A 17,224-nucleotide genomic window follows, 5' to 3' on the forward strand; every position below is an offset into this window, starting at 1 on the left:
CTGAGAGAAACAGCTGGTAAGTTATTAAAATATGTACCTGAGAGAAGAAAACATTAAAAAAAAAAAAACAATCAAAGATACCCTAGACAATAATAACAATCAAAATAGTATAAGCATTCAAGAATGAAATACAGTACAAAGTGCTATAAAATACATAAGGAATGCTATAGAAAAGTGTATATTAAACTATATCTTTTGAGAAAAATAGTATGTGATCATGTAATAGAAGACTATTGTAGTAAAAATAAACAAGGGAACAAAGTTAAGGTTGTATAGGAAACCTTAACTTTTTCATTTCTTGACTCTTGTGTGCTTAACTGTGCAACTTTAATATTTGTGGTATGAAGTAAGAGTTTGTTTGGATGAGAAGAAATTGTATGCAGTTACTTTTAATCCTGAAGAAAATCCTTAGTTGCACATCAATACTAACATCTAAAATAAGGTATAAATAGTTACCAGTATGTTAACAAGCCCTTTCGAAAGCATTTTTATGCATAACCGTCCCTTAGCAGACAGAACTACATGGTGATTAAGAGGTTAATCTTGTAAGTGCAGAGGAAGGCTAGTTCTGCTGAAACTTGGTGAGTCAAGCTTTCAACAGAGCTATTTATGCAAAATGTGAGTTATATTCAGTCTGCGTGCAATGCAGTGTTAACATTTTAAGTCTGATTATACATTTTAATTACACTGCTTTGCTGCAGAAATAATAGTTTATCATGTTTACACAGTCTACAAGAAATGAAGTTTGGTATTGCCTAAAATAGAAAGCAGTACTGCTTTTATACTAACCTCAATTTCCACAAAATTGTGAAACTGACACAAGGTAAGCCACAGAATTTCCAGCCTTAAAAAATAAAAAAAGACAAGTTTTGAATGTAGCAAATAAGCAATACACAGCATGCTGAACTCTTCACCTAACATTATGTTTTTCAGGTAAGATGCATCTTTAGAAAATAAAACTACTTTTGGATTGCACCTTTACGTGTCTTTACTGCTTTCCGTGACCATCTGTCTAAGAATGTTTATTCCAAAGTTGCATATTAAAAGCAAGGCAATAAAGTGGGAAATCTGAAGCTGTAGAAAAAGTGACATTCATTATGTAACAAGTCCACATTTATATACTTTTAACAAAGTAGTAAATTTGCTTTAAAAAGTGTCATGATGAACACCTATGTCGTTTAAATAAAGAAGTCAGAAGTTGCTGAGACTTTTTGTTTTGACTTGTGTAACAAACTATTACCCACCTTTATTTTGAAGTTGGGTGTAAAAGCAGAAGATGTTTTATTAGTCTAGCCTCGGAACATAACAGAACCAGTTCAGTTTCAGACGGCACAGAGAAACTACTCTCCAGGCAGTCAACTAATGGTTTAGTAGGGTTCTAAAATATTTTGTCTTCCACTATAGCTACAGAAGTCCCTAAGGCACTAATTCACCAAGGAACTGAAGCAGATGAGGAACAGCCTGGTGAATCTGAGTTACGTCCAATCAGTAGCAAAGTTGTATATGTTTTGTACTGTCAGGAGTCACAGACCGCCTGGATTCAGAATGGATTGTTTGCCTTTATGGAACAGACGCTTTTCTGGTGGGGGACAGACAAATGTAGAGTCTTCTTTGCTTGACATTTGTCAAGTACCATGTTGATTGAACAGAGCTGTCTGGAGAAAACTTTCACAAGTTCTGAGTGTGGCAGCCCACTCAGAGGTATTTTCCCAGAAAACATCTTACACCTTAGCACATACTGGTTTCTGATTCAATTTGAGGTGCTGGTTTAAACCTACAAAGCTTTAAATGATTAGAGTTCTGGCTGCCTGAAAAACCACCTCTTATCTTGATGCTATATTACAGCAGGTAAGATCAATTAAGGCACTCAGCTAATAGCTCAAATATAGGAGGAGGCTGATGGCAGGGCATTTTCCATAGAATTCACTTTTCCTCTTGGTCTACAAGATTCAAAATCTGTCAATTTTTTATACAAAACCCTCTACCTCCAGACTTTTTCTGGGTGAGAACAGAGCTAAAATATTTGAAAGCACACTTGTACCATTTCATATAACAATACCAAACTAATTCAGGAAAGCAATTGCGGCACAAAGGAATAAAATAGGATTGACTTACGCTCCTGGACCTTGCCATGTCCATGTGATAGTATCCTACAAACAAAAAAAGACACATTGCAAATTCAATTACTCTTTCACAGCACAATGCATGGCACATGCTCTAAATTTTCATGGAAACCACAATCCACTATTTTAAAAATCTATCTTACATTAAAGTAAGTCCACTAAGACAGGAACTTCAATCTGCCTTTGAAAAGCTACAAAACAAATATTGGTTAAGCCCAGCTTTTACACACAAAATAATCCAATTTATAGCCCACTTACAGACCCAGAAATCCCTCAAAAGACAAAACACTGAAAAATATATTTAGAAATAAATACGGTGCAGATTCGTTTCCCTGATTAACAGATTGTTCACATACAAAAAGTGAACACTTAGGCAGCGTCCTTGACTTTTGCTTAAGAGAACAAAACAGTAAAGGAACAGAAGTACTGTCTCGAGAGATTACACTGGCTCTCCCTCTGACTCTCTGTATTGGCTTGAACACAAAATATTTCTTTTTCTCTGAAGAAAGACAGCCATAGAAAATTGAAGATGCAGTACACAAAAAAACCCGAAAACATTACAATTACTCTATGGACTCCGCCTTGTAAATTCTTCCTTAATTAGCTTAATCTTGTTGGAGGTCTGCGCTGACTGTGTGACAAGAGAATTGCCAGTAAAGGCACACAGAAATAAAGCTATTCTCAGTTGCACCTCTACCTTGCCAATATGAGCTGGCTACCTTTTTGTTGGCATTATAGTAGAAGTGGGACTTTAAGAGGTATTTGAAACAGGAGAGGGTACTGCCTTTGTGGATTAGTTCAGAAAAGGGGAAGCCTGGAAAAAATCACAGAAATTATTGTAGAAGAAGTGGACAAGCTCGGCATCAAGGCTGGAGTAAAAGGAGTGAAACATAACATAAGAGACGGGGTAGAAAGTAGGAAGGGATAGTTATGCAGGGCCTAGAAGAGGAGATCAAGAAACAAACTTGATCCAGTGAAGAAAGGAATAATGGGGAGATGCAATATTTAGATCAAGTGAGGAAGGTTTTCTTAGTGCCCATGTTCTGAATGGACAGGAATTGGAAGAGGGTAACAACATTGGTGTCAAGGAGGCAAGAAAGGAGAAGGGGACAGCAGCCAAAAGGGAAGATTGAGGGCCTATAGAAAAATGAGTTTTAATTGTGGTGGGGGGGGGAGAAGAGGTGAGAAGCTTAGAAATGCTGGAGGAAGAAAATGCAAGATTTGGCAAAGACCTGAATTTGCGGTGTAAGGGAGGGGGAGGAGTTTACAATGACTTCCAGGTTACGGGCTTGAGCAACTAGGTAGATGGATATAAGATACCAATGGAAAATGGAGGAGTAAAGAGGTTTTGGAAGAAAGATAAGGAGTTTAGTTTTCAAGAAGGAAATATCAGATAGATAGTAGTTTAAGCACTACACCCTCTTAACTGTGTGTTTCTAAATTTGATGCTAGGTACCCAAACTCAATTTAGAATCAATAAGATTAAGAGTCCCAGGATCTAGAAAGTTATGGATAATGTCAAAATCTTGCTTTAATACCTTCATCACTGCTTAAAACAGAAACAGAATAAAAGAAAGTAGCAGGTACAAAAAACACAAAAATCAAAGTTAAATATACTTAAATGAATCTGAAAGGTCAGGAGCCAAGAAAAAGAAATAGTGAATTGACTATAATGGCTGAAGTTAAATGCTGAGTTTAAATTGTTTCTGATCTCGATAAAAACAAAAATATGTTATATTCAAAGAAAAAGGGGCACTTTCCACCACAGCCAATGCTGGAATGTGACTTAAGACTCACCCTACTTCCAGGGTGATGTGGCAACTTCCAACAGCCAATTGTGATCTTCCATTGTTAAAAGGGCTGTACTGGTGATCCTGGTGCGGCTAAAGTACCCTGGGAGTGCAGACCTATTAAGTGTGGGTTACTTTTGTAGGAGTCTTTCCTTTTCAGGCACCCTCCCTCAGGCTTCTGAGTGTTCGCCTGAATCTTTCAAATCAGAGAGTACACCTATGGCCTACAACAGCAACCACAGTCCTTTAGATACCGGAGAAATTAAGCCTCCTGCCTAGATTGCCACTATTTGACTAGCAAATAGGACAATCAGTTCTCAAAAGCGGGCAATTTCATAGAACCTCTTTTCTGGGCAGTGATATCATTAGGTAATGGATTCAACTCAGTATTCTAGCCACCACTTTAAGCAGCTGATATGACCTCTCTGACCTGGGAAATTCTAGCAGTTTGTTGCATCTGTTAACATTCCGGGGCAAAAAACTCTCAACCCAAAAGTCACCTCAAGCAGTTGTAACTTATGTAGCCATCCCGCCGCACCTGTGGATTGGCTGTCATTACTGAGTAAGGATATGGGCAGTGGCTGCAAAGACCAATGATCAGTCTCTATTTTGGAAGGTGGGGTTCCGCGCTGCATGAGACAGACTGGCTGAAGCTTGTAATAGGCTCTCACTACCCTGTTATGTAAACACAGACAACGAGTAGTGCCAGAAAAGTGATGTTATCTGTGGCTGGTATAGATGCTCTAAATATGTATTTATAATAGTTTCCAGCTCTCACTCATGGACAGCACTGATTATGATAGGGTCATAGCACAGGTTGAAGCTTGTGTACCTAGAAAGATTCCTCTTCCACACAAGAGTGCAAAAGAAACAAGAAAGTACAGTAACTCCTCACTTAACATTGTAGTTATGTTCCTGGAAAATGCGACTAAGTGAAACAATGTTAAGCAAATCCAATTTGCCCATAAGAATGAATATAAATGCGGGGGGGGGGTGGGGGGGGGGGTGTTAGGTTCCAGGGAAATTTTTTTTTGCCATACAGTACAGTACTATAGTTGGGAGGTGCCCTGGCCTTACCCCACACAGGCACAGCCCACTGGCCCTGGAGCCAATGAGGCAGGCAAAGAGGCTGAAGGTGCTGTAAGCTAGGAGAAGCATGTTGCACAGCAGCAGCAGCTTCCCCTACTCTGCAAGCACTGGGGCACGGGGCTCACCCTCAGCCCGCCCACTCCATCCCTTCCCCACCCTTAACCCGCCTCTTCTTCTCCCCCTCCTCCCCCTTTACTCCGCACACTGTGTCCTTGCTCCTCCCCCCTCCTTCCCCTGCCTCCGGCAATCAGCTGGCTTCCGGCATTCAGGAGGCAGGAGGGAGCGGGAAGAGCATGGACATGGTGCGCAGGCTCCCCCTCCCTCCCTCCTCAGTGCTGCAAGCCAGGTGATTGCTGCGGGCAGGAGTCAGGGGAGAGGCACGCCACGTCCTCGCTCTTGCCCGCGGCAATCAGCTGGCTTGTGGCGTTCAGGGGGCAGGAGGGAGGAGCGAGGACTTGGTGCGCAGCCTCGCCCCTCCCTCCCCTGACTCCTGTCCGCAGCAATCAGCTGATTTGCGGCGTTCAAGAGGCAGGGGAGGGAGGGGGAGCCTGTGTTCCGAGTCCTCACTCCTTCCTCCTCCCTCCTGAACACCGCAAGCCAGCTGATTTCTGCAGGCAGGAGGTGGTGGGAGGAGGGGGGAGGCGCTGATCCGCGGAGTCTGCTGGCGGGCAGGAGGCGCTGTGTGGGGTGGAGGGGCATAGGGGAGCTGATGGGGGGGCTGCCAGCTGTGGACAAAGCAGGCAGCCAAACGACATTATAGCGAAGCATTGCACAACTTTAAATTAATTTAATGTTCTGGTAATTGAGCAGGGACGTAAGATCGAAACAACATTAAGCGAGAGGATGTTAAGTGGGGAGTTACTGTATTGAAGAATGTGTCACAAGCTCAATGCTCAAGAGCCAGTCTTGCAATTTTAAGGCCCCTTTGAGGATTTCCTGGTAAGAGACAGGTTGGTGGTAGGCTACAGAGATGAGAAAGCACATATTTATGGAGAAATTGTTAGTTGACTGGAGAACAAGCCATGGAAATCTGCAAAGCAATGGAATAAGCAAAACTGTTGTCGTGGCTTTAAGTAAGGATGAGGGAAACAAAGGAAATTATCATGCAGCAGAATATGAAGGAGCATGAAAGGAATACATGAGAAAATCAGGTGGAATTAGTGTTGTGGAGTGTTGTTAAGGCTGCTAAGTTATTAATGCTACTAGTGCTGCTGTCCTTGGAGCTGCAGTGTTAGCTGCACTACCAGAGAGTGCAGCTTGCTGATTGAACAACCCTTGACATTCTTCATAAAGAAAGACCACAAGGTTCGGTTCGGTGGCAAAGGCGCTCAGCCAGGTTTATTGTTGACAAAGCACAGCACAAGTGCCTCACAGGAGCTACAGGTACACTAACACACGTATGCCTGCAACAATGATACCAGTTCAATCAGAATACCAGGATCCTGTCTCCTAGACTAGCACAAAGATTCCCCTCCTATCATTTCTCCTTTTATACATTGATACAAACAAGTTAGCTGCTACACTCCAGTAGGTGTTAGTTACCACCCTAATCCTCATACACCTGAGCTCGAACAAAAGATCCTTATCCATTATCCTGTCATCCCCTCCTTATCTTTACAAGGGGTCAGTGTATTCTTGTATCATCTCTTATGAATACTTTTAAATAGTTACTTGAGAGATCTGTGTCCTTTTGTACCATCCTCTCCAGTCAGGAACGTGCTTACTTGGTTAGCAGACACCAAGTGAGTTACTATTCTGCTAAGGCCAGTCCTACTCTGCTTCACAATCTTTGGTTCACACAGCTAGTTATGCCTAGGGCTCCTGCAAGGCCTACAGTCCCTTCCTTTTTGTCTTTTTATGGGCAGGATGTTTACCCATCATCCCAGAAAAGCATAATAAATTAACTGAAAATGACCCGGTGGACTAAATACTGTTTCTTGGCCATTTTGCTTTACTCATCCATACATTCATTGCCCAAGGTGTCCAATGGTCTGTACATTCCCTCGTACAATCTGTGGACAGTTTCTCTTTTCTAATTGTTCCTAGTTCCATCTAGTGGGGCTGGCAATGTTAGGTCCAAAAAAGTAACAAAAAGTAACCCTTAATCTGCAGAGCAAGCTGAACTTACCAATTTGTTCGGATAACGTAAAACTACTGGCTGGACAGGAACTCCAGGAATAAATGCTCCTGGAAAGCACACATTACACATCATTACTCTTTGGCATATTTTCTTATTGTCAAATAAATTACTCATTATCAAAAAAGATTATGTGACTACTGGTTACATGGTTAGTCTGTTGTGTATAGTAGCACAAATTCATAACATGCTAATGGAAAGAATACAAGATCTGGAAGTAGCAAAATATATACCAATATTCCACAGAAAAAGTCATTTTAAAAAAAGACAGTGTTGGTAACTGACAGTGTATATACCTATCTTACTTAGAAGAAACAAGCATTTACAAGAATGGAAATATAGACATTCAAAATCCACCAAAACCTACATAAAACAATCAATTATGAAGACACGCATATTTTATTACAGCCTTAATTTGATTCATGGTCAGGATTGTTGATTTTGTATATATATTTGTTGTTTCTGCCTTTTAACAGTTATTGTCAGATGTGAATTTGGTAAAGATCTGATAGTCAAGTATCTCGTAAAAAAGTCTCGCAAACAAATCTGATATATTTTTATGAAGTTACCAGTTTTGTTGATAAAGGTAACTGTGTGGACATAAACTTCTGTAGGGCATCTGCCTTTGTACTACAATACATTCTGATGAAAAATAGCACTCTATAATAACAAAATATTAGAAACTATTTTACAAAATGTAATTGTTAATGTGGATCCACCACCACCAACTTAAGGTGCTTTGAGGGGAGTCAAACACAATCTGTTCTTGTCTCAGCGGTATTTAATGTCTACCAGTGATCAGGAAGAAGATATACAATCTCTACCAGTAAAGTTTGCAGATAAAGATCTGTCAAGTGATCTGTTGTCATTTACCACTTACACAGAGTAATCTGGAGTGCCTGGCAAGAACAGCTCATATGAACCATTTGCCTGTATTAAAATGCATCTGGAAGGTCACCCAGCTAGGAACAAAGAATGTAGGCCATACAGAATGGGGAAATGTATTCTGCAAAGCAATAACTTTGAAAAGGACTTATGGCACCAAGAAACAAGTGGAAAAAAGTCAGAGGCAATAAGATTTCAGAGGAAGTGGGTGAAGGGAGTGGAGACTAAGACAGCTAGGGCCAGGGGAAGTAGGGAGGTTGAGTACATTTGCAGTGGGGGTGGAGAGCAGAATGGGCTGGATCAGTGGAAAACTGGAAGTGTGGGTACAATAGGAACTTGAGGCAGTAAAGGGATCTGGTAGCAGGTTTCTGGGCGGTCTAGAGTGCAATGGGGAGCAGGAGAGCCAGCAACACCTCCTAATATACTCACATTCATATTAGTATAAAAGTGCTTTTGCTGGTATAGCTTATACTGAGTTGACAAACTATGCCAAATAAGCTATACCAGCAAAAGCACTTTTGTACTACAACTGTGTTTACAGTAGGGCTTTTGGGAGTACAGAAATGTTGACCAGGGCTAAAGGGTAAGGGGGTAGGGGGGAGTCCCCTTAACTGACATTACTATACTGCCAAAAGTCTTAGCATAGGCCTGGCTAGAGGGCATCTCTGCTGAAGAACAAGTGTGGCATCCAATGGGAAGAGGAGAGTCAACTATAGACTGCCCAGAAGCAAGTATTGTAGCAGCCTCAAATAGTTACAGATGTGCATTGAACCCTTAGACTATGTTTCAGAGGGGTGCTAAGACCGCTCCAGCATCACAGGGAATGCAAAAATTCAGTCAGAGAAACACTTGTCTTTCAGATTCTTATACACATTCCAGAAAACAGTCAAAATGGTAATTTAATTAGATGTACATTTTGTGTAACGATAAAACTAGAGTCCATCTATAGGATCAAAAACTTCCACTTCAACCACACCTCATTGCCAGTTTTTTTATTCAAATTCTATAACAGCAAACCATTTACAATGGCAACCAATATATTTTAAAAATCATGCAATATGAGAACATTCTATAAAGACAGATATGCTTCATACCTACCAGGCTTGAAGGTAATTAGACAAGATCGGTTTGTGCAAGTTCCTTCTGGGAATATCATTATCTTGAAGCAAAAACAAAATTTACTGTTACAAAATATTTGTTGTATTTACATCTTTTCAAAACCAATATTAAAACTCCTCACATTTGAGTTATAGTAATTTAAGAAAAAGTAAGCAAATTAAAGAAAATGTTTAAATGATAGCATGGTCTTTTGAAGTCACGAAGACTTTCAGATGCATGGAATCTGGCACATAAACTGTGGAATAGGATATTTTATTTATTCTTTAAACCAGTGTTTTCCACGGCACAGGGCAGCATGAAGGACTAGTTGGTGGGAGAAGAGGGGGAACAGACCACCAAACTATTTTCCAGATTCTCAGTTTCATTTTAAAAAACACACTAACCAGGTGTAACTGATGGAGAGAGGCCTGCTTGAGTCTGAAGAGAGCATAGCACAACCAATGGTTCTCAGATGTAACTGTTACATTCATTTCAACAGGTGCTAACTTTGCAATAATACTTTAAATATCAACACTGATAACTACTTCAGTATTCAGAGCATGTAAGAATCTGTCCATCGATTCACTACAGGATTTTACCTGGTGTGCTTAAGAGCAGCTATAATTTGGGTTGCTTAATATTTCATTTTATAGGTCTTTCAGTAGTTCACAAATTTTCATCTTTCAGGTACTTTGTTTCTCCCAAAATAGGGTTTTGGAGTTGGGATTTTTGGTTCAAACTAAAAAAAAAAAAAAACTGGTTCAGATTTTCTGAATGTGAAGGCAATGGATGGGAAAAGAAAGGGCAAGGACCACCCACCAACACCCACCCTATTTATGTCAATTGGAATGCACTTTTTAATGCACAGGTACTTTGTAAGGCTCCAACCTCTTCTCCCTTGTTGGGGGTGCTAATGGTATAGGAAAGGGAGTACATGCCAAATCCTCTCTCACTGAGGGACCCCACAAAATCAGGAACTCCTCTAATAGAAATGTATGCCTATTTAAAATCTACTTGTTTGCCAGATTATGTTCGCAGATATGCTTATCAAATATGACTTATTAATATGTGCACTTACTGAGAAAAGGGATCACATAGGTGCACAGCTAGTGCTAATTCTAAAGCCCGAGACTGGCCATCTTCAGAAAACAGGAGAATTTTTAATATGCTTCAAATTTTAAAATAAAAATGCACATACTTCTAGAAAGTTTAGGGCTGAAATAGAGTAGTCATAACAGTCCCTCTTTTTCTATTTCCTCCCTCCCCTCAAAAGTGTACCATATCATAACAATTATAAAATTCAAGTGCAAGAACCTCAGCTGCCGATTAAATTTAAAGGCTTCAGATGATTTTTGGTATCAATGGAAATTTTCTCCAAGGACTAAAAATTGTTACAATATAACTCAAAGATCATAGAATATTAGGGTTGGAAGAGACCTCAGGAGGTCACCCAGTCCAATCCACTGCTAGAAGCAGAACCAATCATCCCAGCCACGGCTTTGTCAAGCAGGGCCTTAAAAACCTCTAAGGATGGAGATTCCACATCCACCTCCCTAGGTAACCCATTCCCAGTGCTTCACCACCCTCCTAGTGATATAATGTTTCCTAATATCCAACCTAGACCTCCCTCACTGCAACTTGAGACCACTGCTTCTTGTTCTGTCATCTGTCACCACTGAAAACAGTCTAGCTCCACCCGCTTCAGGTAGTTGAAGGTTGCTATCAAATCCCCCCTCACTCTTCATTGGAGGTCCTGGTGATGTCAAGGAATTATGATGTGATTGGAATAACAGAGACTTGGTGGGATAACTCACATGATTGGAGTACTGTCATGGATGGTTATAAACTGTTCAGGAAGGACAGGCAGGGCAGAAAAGGTGGGGGAGTAGCACTGTATGTAAGGGAGCAGTATGACTGCTCAGAGCTCCGGTACGAAACTGCAGAAAAACCTGAGTGTCTCTGGATTAAGTTTAGAAGTGTGAGCAACAAGAGTGATGTAGTGGTGGGAGTCTGCTACAGACCACCGGACCAGGGGGATGAGGTGGATGAGGCTTTCTTCCGGCAACTCGCAGAAGCTACTAGATCGCACGCCCTGGTTGTCATGGGTGACTTTAATTTTCCTGATATTTGCTGGGAGAGCAATACAGCGGTGCATAGACAATCCAGGAAGTTTTTGGAAAGCGTAGGGGACAATTTCCTGGTGCAAGTGCTAGACGAGCCAAGTGGGGGGGAGCTTTTCTTGACCTGCTGCTCACAAACAGGGAAGAATTAGTGGGGGAAGCAAAAGTGGACGGGAATCTGGGAGGCAGTGACCATGAGTTGGTTGAGTTCAGGATCCTGACACAGGGAAGAAAGGTAAGCAGCAGGATACGGACCCTGGACTTCAGGAAAGCAGACTTCAACTCCCTCAGGGAGCGGATGGGTAGGATCCCCTGGGGGACTAACATGAAGGGGAAAGGAGTCCAGGAGAGCTGGCTGTATTTCAAGGAATCCCTGTTGAGGTTACAGGGACAAACCATCCCAATGAGTCGAAAGAATAGTAAATATGGCAGGCGACCAGCTTGGCTTAACGGTGAAATCCTAGCGGATCTTAAACATAAAAAAGAAGCTTACAAGAAGTGGAAGGTTGGACATATGACCAGGGAAGAGTCATGAGTCAAAAAATATTGCTCGGGCATGTAGGAATGAAATCAGGAGGGCCAAATTGCACCTGGAGCTGCAACTAGCAAGAGATGTCAAGAGGAACAAGAAGGGTTTCTTCAGGTATGTTGGCAACAAGAAGAAAGCCAAGGAAAGTGTGGGCCCCTTACTGAATGAGGGAGGTAACCTAGTGACAGAGGATGTGGAAAAAGCTAATGTGCTCAATGCTTTTTTTGCCTCTGTCTTCACTAACAAGGACAGCTCCCAGACTGCTGCGCTGGGCATCACAACATGGGGAGTAGATGGCCAGCCCTCTGTGGAGAAAGAGGTGGTTAGGGACTATTTAGAAAAGCTGGACGTGCACAAGTCTATGGGGCCGGACGAGTTGCATCCGAGAGTGCTAAAGGAATTGGCGGATGTGATTGCAGAGCCATTGGCCATTATCTTTGAAAACTCGTGGCGAACAGGGGAAGTCCCGGATGACTGGAAAAAGGCTAATGTAGTGCCAATCTTTAAAAAAGGGAAGAAGGAGGATCCTGGGAACTACAGGCCAGTCAGCCTCACCTCAGTCCCCGGAAAAATCATGGAGCAGGTCCTCAAGGAATCAATCCTGAAGCACTTACACGAGAGGAAAGTGATCAGGAACAGTCAGCATGGATTCACCAAGGGTAGGTCATGCCTGACTAATCTAATAGCCTTCTATGATGAGATTACTGATTCTGTGGATGAAGGGAAAGCAGTGGATGTATTGTTTCTTGACTTCAGCAAAGCTTGTGACACGGTCTCCCACAGTATTCTTGTCAGCAAGTTAAAGAAGTATGGGCTGGATGAATGCACTATAAGGTGGGTAGAAAGTTGGCTAGATTGTCAGGCTCAACGGGTAGTGATCAATGGCTCCATGTCTAGTTGGCAGCCGATATCAAGTGGAGTGCCCCAGGGGTCGGTCCTGGGGCCGGTTTTGTTCAATATCTTCATAAATGATCTGGAGGATGGTGTGGATTGCACTCTCAGCAAATTTGCAGATGATACTAAACTGGGAGGAGTGGTAGATACGCTGGAGGGCAGGGATAGGATACAAAGGGACCTAGACAAATTGGAGGATTGGGCCAAAAGAAACCTGATGCGGTTCAATAAGGATAAGGATAAAGATAAGGTCCTGCACTTAGGACGGAAGAACCCAATGCACAGCTACAGACTAGGGACCGAATGGCTAGGCAGCAGTTCTGCGGAAAAGGACCTAGGGGTTACAGTGGACGAGAAGCTGGATATGAGTCAGCAGTGTACCCTTGTTGCCAAGAAGGCCAATGGTATTTTGGGATGTATAAGTAGGGGCATAGCGAGCAGATCGAGGGACGTGATCGTTCCCCTCTATTCGACATTGGTGAGGCCTCATCTGGAGTACTGTGTCCAGTTTTGGGCCCCACACTACAAGAAGGACGTGGATAAATTGGAGAGAGTCCAGCGAAGGGCAACAAAAATGATTAGGGGTCTGGAACACATGACTTATGAGGAGAGGCTGAGGGAACTGGGATTGTTTAGTCTGCGGAAGAGAAGAATGAGGGGGGATTTGATAGCTGCTTTCAACTACCTGAGAGGTGGTTCCAGAGAGGATGGTTCTAGACTATTCAGTGGTAGAAGAGGACAGGACAAGGAGTAATGGTCTCAAGTTGCAGTGGGGGAGGTTTAGGTTGGATATTAGGAAAAACTTTTTCACTAAGAGGGTGGTGAAACACTGGAATGCGTTACCTAGAGAGGTGGTAGAATCTCCTTCCTTGGAAGTTTTTAAGGTCAGGCTTGATAAAGCCTTGGCTGGGATGATTTGATTGGGGATTGGTCCTGCTTTGAGCAGGCGGTTGGACTAGATAACCTCCTGAGGTCCCTTCCAACCCTGATATTCTATGATGCTATGATTCTCTTCTGCAAACTAAAAACCCCAGTTCCCTCAGCCTCTCCTTGTAAGTCATGTGCCCCAGCCCCCTAATCATTTTCATTGCCCTCCACTGGACTCTCTCCAATTTGTCCACATCCCTTCTATTGTTGGGGGACCAAAACTGGACGAAATACTCCAGGTGTGGCCTCACCAGTGCAAAATAGAGGGGAATGATCACTCCCCTTGATCTGCTGGCAATGCTCCTACCAATGCAGCCCAATATGCCATTAGCATTCTTGGCAACAAGGGCACACTGCTGACTCATATCCAGCTTCTCATCCACTGTAATCCCCAGGTCCTTTTCCGAAGAACTGATGCGTAGCCAGTCGGTACCCAACCTGTAGCACTGCATGGGATTCTTCCTTCCTAAGTGCAGAACTCTGCACATGTCCTTGTTGAACCTCATCAGATTTCTTTTGGACCAATCCTCCAATTTGTCTAGGTCACTCTGCACCCTATCCCTACCCTCCAGGGGATCCACCTCTCCCTCCATTTTAGTATCATCTGCAAACTTGCTGAGGGTGCAATTAATTCCATCATCCAGATCACTGATAAAGATGTTGAACAAAACCGGCCCCAGGACCAACCCCTGGGGCATTCCGCTTGATACTGGCTGCCAGCTAGACTTCGAGCTATTGATCACTACCCGTTGAGCACGACAATCCAGCCAGCTTTCTATCCACCTTATAGTCCATTCATCCAATCCATACTTTTTTAACTTGCTGGCAAGAGTACTGTGGGAGATAATATCAAAAGCTTTGCTAAAGTCAAGATATATCACATCCACTGCTTTCCCCATATCCACAGAGCCAGTTATCTCATCATAGAAGGCAATCAGGTTGATCAGGCATGACTTGCCCTTGCTGAATCCATGTTGACTGTTCCTGATCACCTTCCTCTCCTCCAAGTGATTCAAAATGGATTCCTTCAGGACCTGCTTCATGATTTTGCCAGGGACTGAAGTGAGGTTGTAGTTCCCCGGGTTCTCTTTCTTCCCTTTTTTAAATATGGGCACTACATTTGTCTTTTCCTAATCGTCCGGAACCTCCCCAGATTGCCACGAATTTTCAAAGATAATGGCCAACGGCTCTGCAATCACATCAGCCAACTCCCTCAGCACCCTTGGATACATTAGATCTGGACCCATGGACTTGTGCATGTCCAGCTTTTCTAAAAGGTACTTAACCTGTTCTTTCACCACGGAGGGTTGCTCACCTCCTCCCCATACTGTGTTGCCCAGTGCAGCAGTCTGGGAGCTGACCTTGTCTGTGAAGACCGAGACAAAAAAAGCATTGAGTACTTCAGCTTTTTCCACATCATCCGTCACTCTGTTGCCTCCCCCATTCAGTAACGGTCCCACAATTTCCCTGACTTTCTTCTTGTTGCTACCAAACCTGTAGAAACCCTTCTTGTTACCCTTCACATCCCAAGCTAGCTGCAACTACAACAGTGCCTTGTCCTTCCTGATTACACCCCTGCATGCTCTAGCAATATTTTTATACTCCTCCCTAGTCATCTGTCCAGATTTCCACTTCTTGAATTTTAAGTTTAGCAACATGTTCTGCAAAGTAACATTTTAAATCTTGCATTCATGGAGAAAAAGCATCTGGGTCTAGTGCAGTGATTCTTAACCTTTACTGCAGCCTGCACCCCTTTGGTTCTCAAAATATGTTCTCGTACCCCTTATCAAAAATCAAAATATGTTCTCACACCCCTTATCAAAAATTGTTGAAGTAGGTCAGTTCTTTAAACCTAGATATATTTTTTGTTTGTATATTTCAGTAATTGTTAAAAAAAAGTATGTTAATAAATATATAGGTTTGATGAAACAAAATAGTTGTACTTATGTGCCTGTGCTTAATTTGTGTTTTCGAAGATTTACCTTCTAAAAAAAATCTGGCATGCCTCACACCCCCAGAAAGGGCATCTCACACCCCCAGAAAGGGCATCTCACACCCCCAGGGGGTGCGTGCACCCCAGGTTAAGAACTACTGGTCTAGCGTGTCCTCTATGGAGAAAAAAAGACTAAAATTTGTTTCTCAAAACCAACAAATGTCAAATATCACATAAAAGAGGTTATACCATACCTGTGGCCATTTGCCATCAGATTGAGCACGTCTCTTTATCTCTTCAACAGTTTTTCTGCGAGAATCCTGGTCTGACCGAGACACAAATACTGGTCGTATATATTTTATTAAAGCTGAAAAGAAAACACACAAATTTTGCATAGAACTGCTTTAAAAAAATCTATGAATCTATGAAATATTCAAGGACAGAAGGGACCACTGTGATCATCTAGTCTGACCTCCTGTATAACATGCCACAGAACTTCCCCAAAATAATTCCGAGAGCATAGCTTTGAGAGAAAACATCCAATCTTTGATTTAAAAATGGTCAGTGAGGGAGAATCCATCATGACCTGGGTAAATTGTTCCAATGGTTAATTAAATTTTTACGCCTCATTTCCAGTCTGAATTTGTGTTGCTTCAATTTCTAGCATTATACTTTTCACTGCTAGATTGAAAAGCCCATTATTAAATATTTGTTCCCCCTGTAGGTACTTACAGACTGTAATTAAGTCACCCTTAAATCTTTTCTTTCTTAAGCTAAATAAATTCATGTTATATCATGGCCATCCTTTGAACAGCAGTCTTTGTTACAAGCAAATAACGACTCTTTTTGATTGGCTTATATTGTTATATTTCAATGTAAAATTAAAGCAAATCCTTGATCCATTTTCATTACCTAACCTGAGAGAAATGCAAAGAGTAAAATGAATAATGAAAATTAAACTAGATTTTTTAAATGCACTTGTAATAGACCAAGACCTTATTTGTAACAGGAGACTTTATGTGAATGTGATTCTAAAATAGGACTTTGACTGTATTGTTTAATGCACACTTACTTTTTTGGGGCAGCAAAATAGTTATGTTTGATCACCCATGGGCCAGAACATTTCCTCCTGTGACTTAAGAGAGGAGAATCTCTGTAAGCATCTCCCTCATTGAGATCCCCCTCACAATCCTACTGGAAAGCAGGATTTCTTCTGTTGTGCAGTAATTCACAAGGCACACCACAAACCTGGCTTGGTAAAGGTGTTTGGAACTTCATATTGCTACTTTACAAGTCTCCATTAAGCAGTTCTCCTCATAGGCAACACATCATCTATTTGATTTTCTGGGCTAGATTAAAATCATCTTTAGTAAGCCAGTATTTTCTCCTGTGAAGGAATTTATATATCATAATTAAGTCACCCTCTAATCTTCTTGATAAGCTAAAGTGATTGAGCTCCCAAAGTCTCTTCCTGTGCCCAACCTTATTACATAGGAGGGCCACATAAACCTAAGCACAACCTTGTGTGGGCCAAACAGATTCCACATATTTTAATAAGATTTAAAGTCACCTGTATTGACTTATATTTTAAGTTCAACTTGCTTTGTATGTATTTAGGTAGGTTGTTTCTATGTACAGTATTGTCTAGTTACACACTTATGTAAATTAAAATGATGTAAACATGACGACAAATGCTAAT

At 41.8% G+C, this 17,224-nt stretch overlaps 1 protein-coding gene across 6 annotated transcripts in view; it reads right to left on the reverse strand.

Annotated features, from left to right (window-relative positions):
- LPCAT1 (lysophosphatidylcholine acyltransferase 1) overlaps positions 1-17,224 on the reverse strand; it is a 184,050-nt gene that overhangs the window by 125,010 nt on the left and 41,816 nt on the right. For all 6 annotated transcript variants that reach the window (XM_043540303.1, XM_037893384.2, XM_043540302.1 and 3 more), the window contains exons 4-8: positions 15,780-15,892; positions 9,123-9,183; positions 7,131-7,189; positions 2,116-2,150; positions 790-844 (exon numbers count right to left, since the gene is read on the reverse strand). In XM_043540303.1, the coding sequence (XP_043396238.1) occupies positions 790-844; positions 2,116-2,150; positions 7,131-7,189; positions 9,123-9,183; positions 15,780-15,892 (323 nt within the window). The remainder of the gene's footprint in view (positions 1-789; positions 845-2,115; positions 2,151-7,130; positions 7,190-9,122; positions 9,184-15,779; positions 15,893-17,224) is intronic.

Source organism: Chelonia mydas, chromosome 2 (genome assembly GCF_015237465.2).
Source record: "Chelonia mydas isolate rCheMyd1 chromosome 2, rCheMyd1.pri.v2, whole genome shotgun sequence".
In the NCBI taxonomy this organism is placed as follows: Eukaryota; Metazoa; Chordata; order Testudines; family Cheloniidae; genus Chelonia; species Chelonia mydas.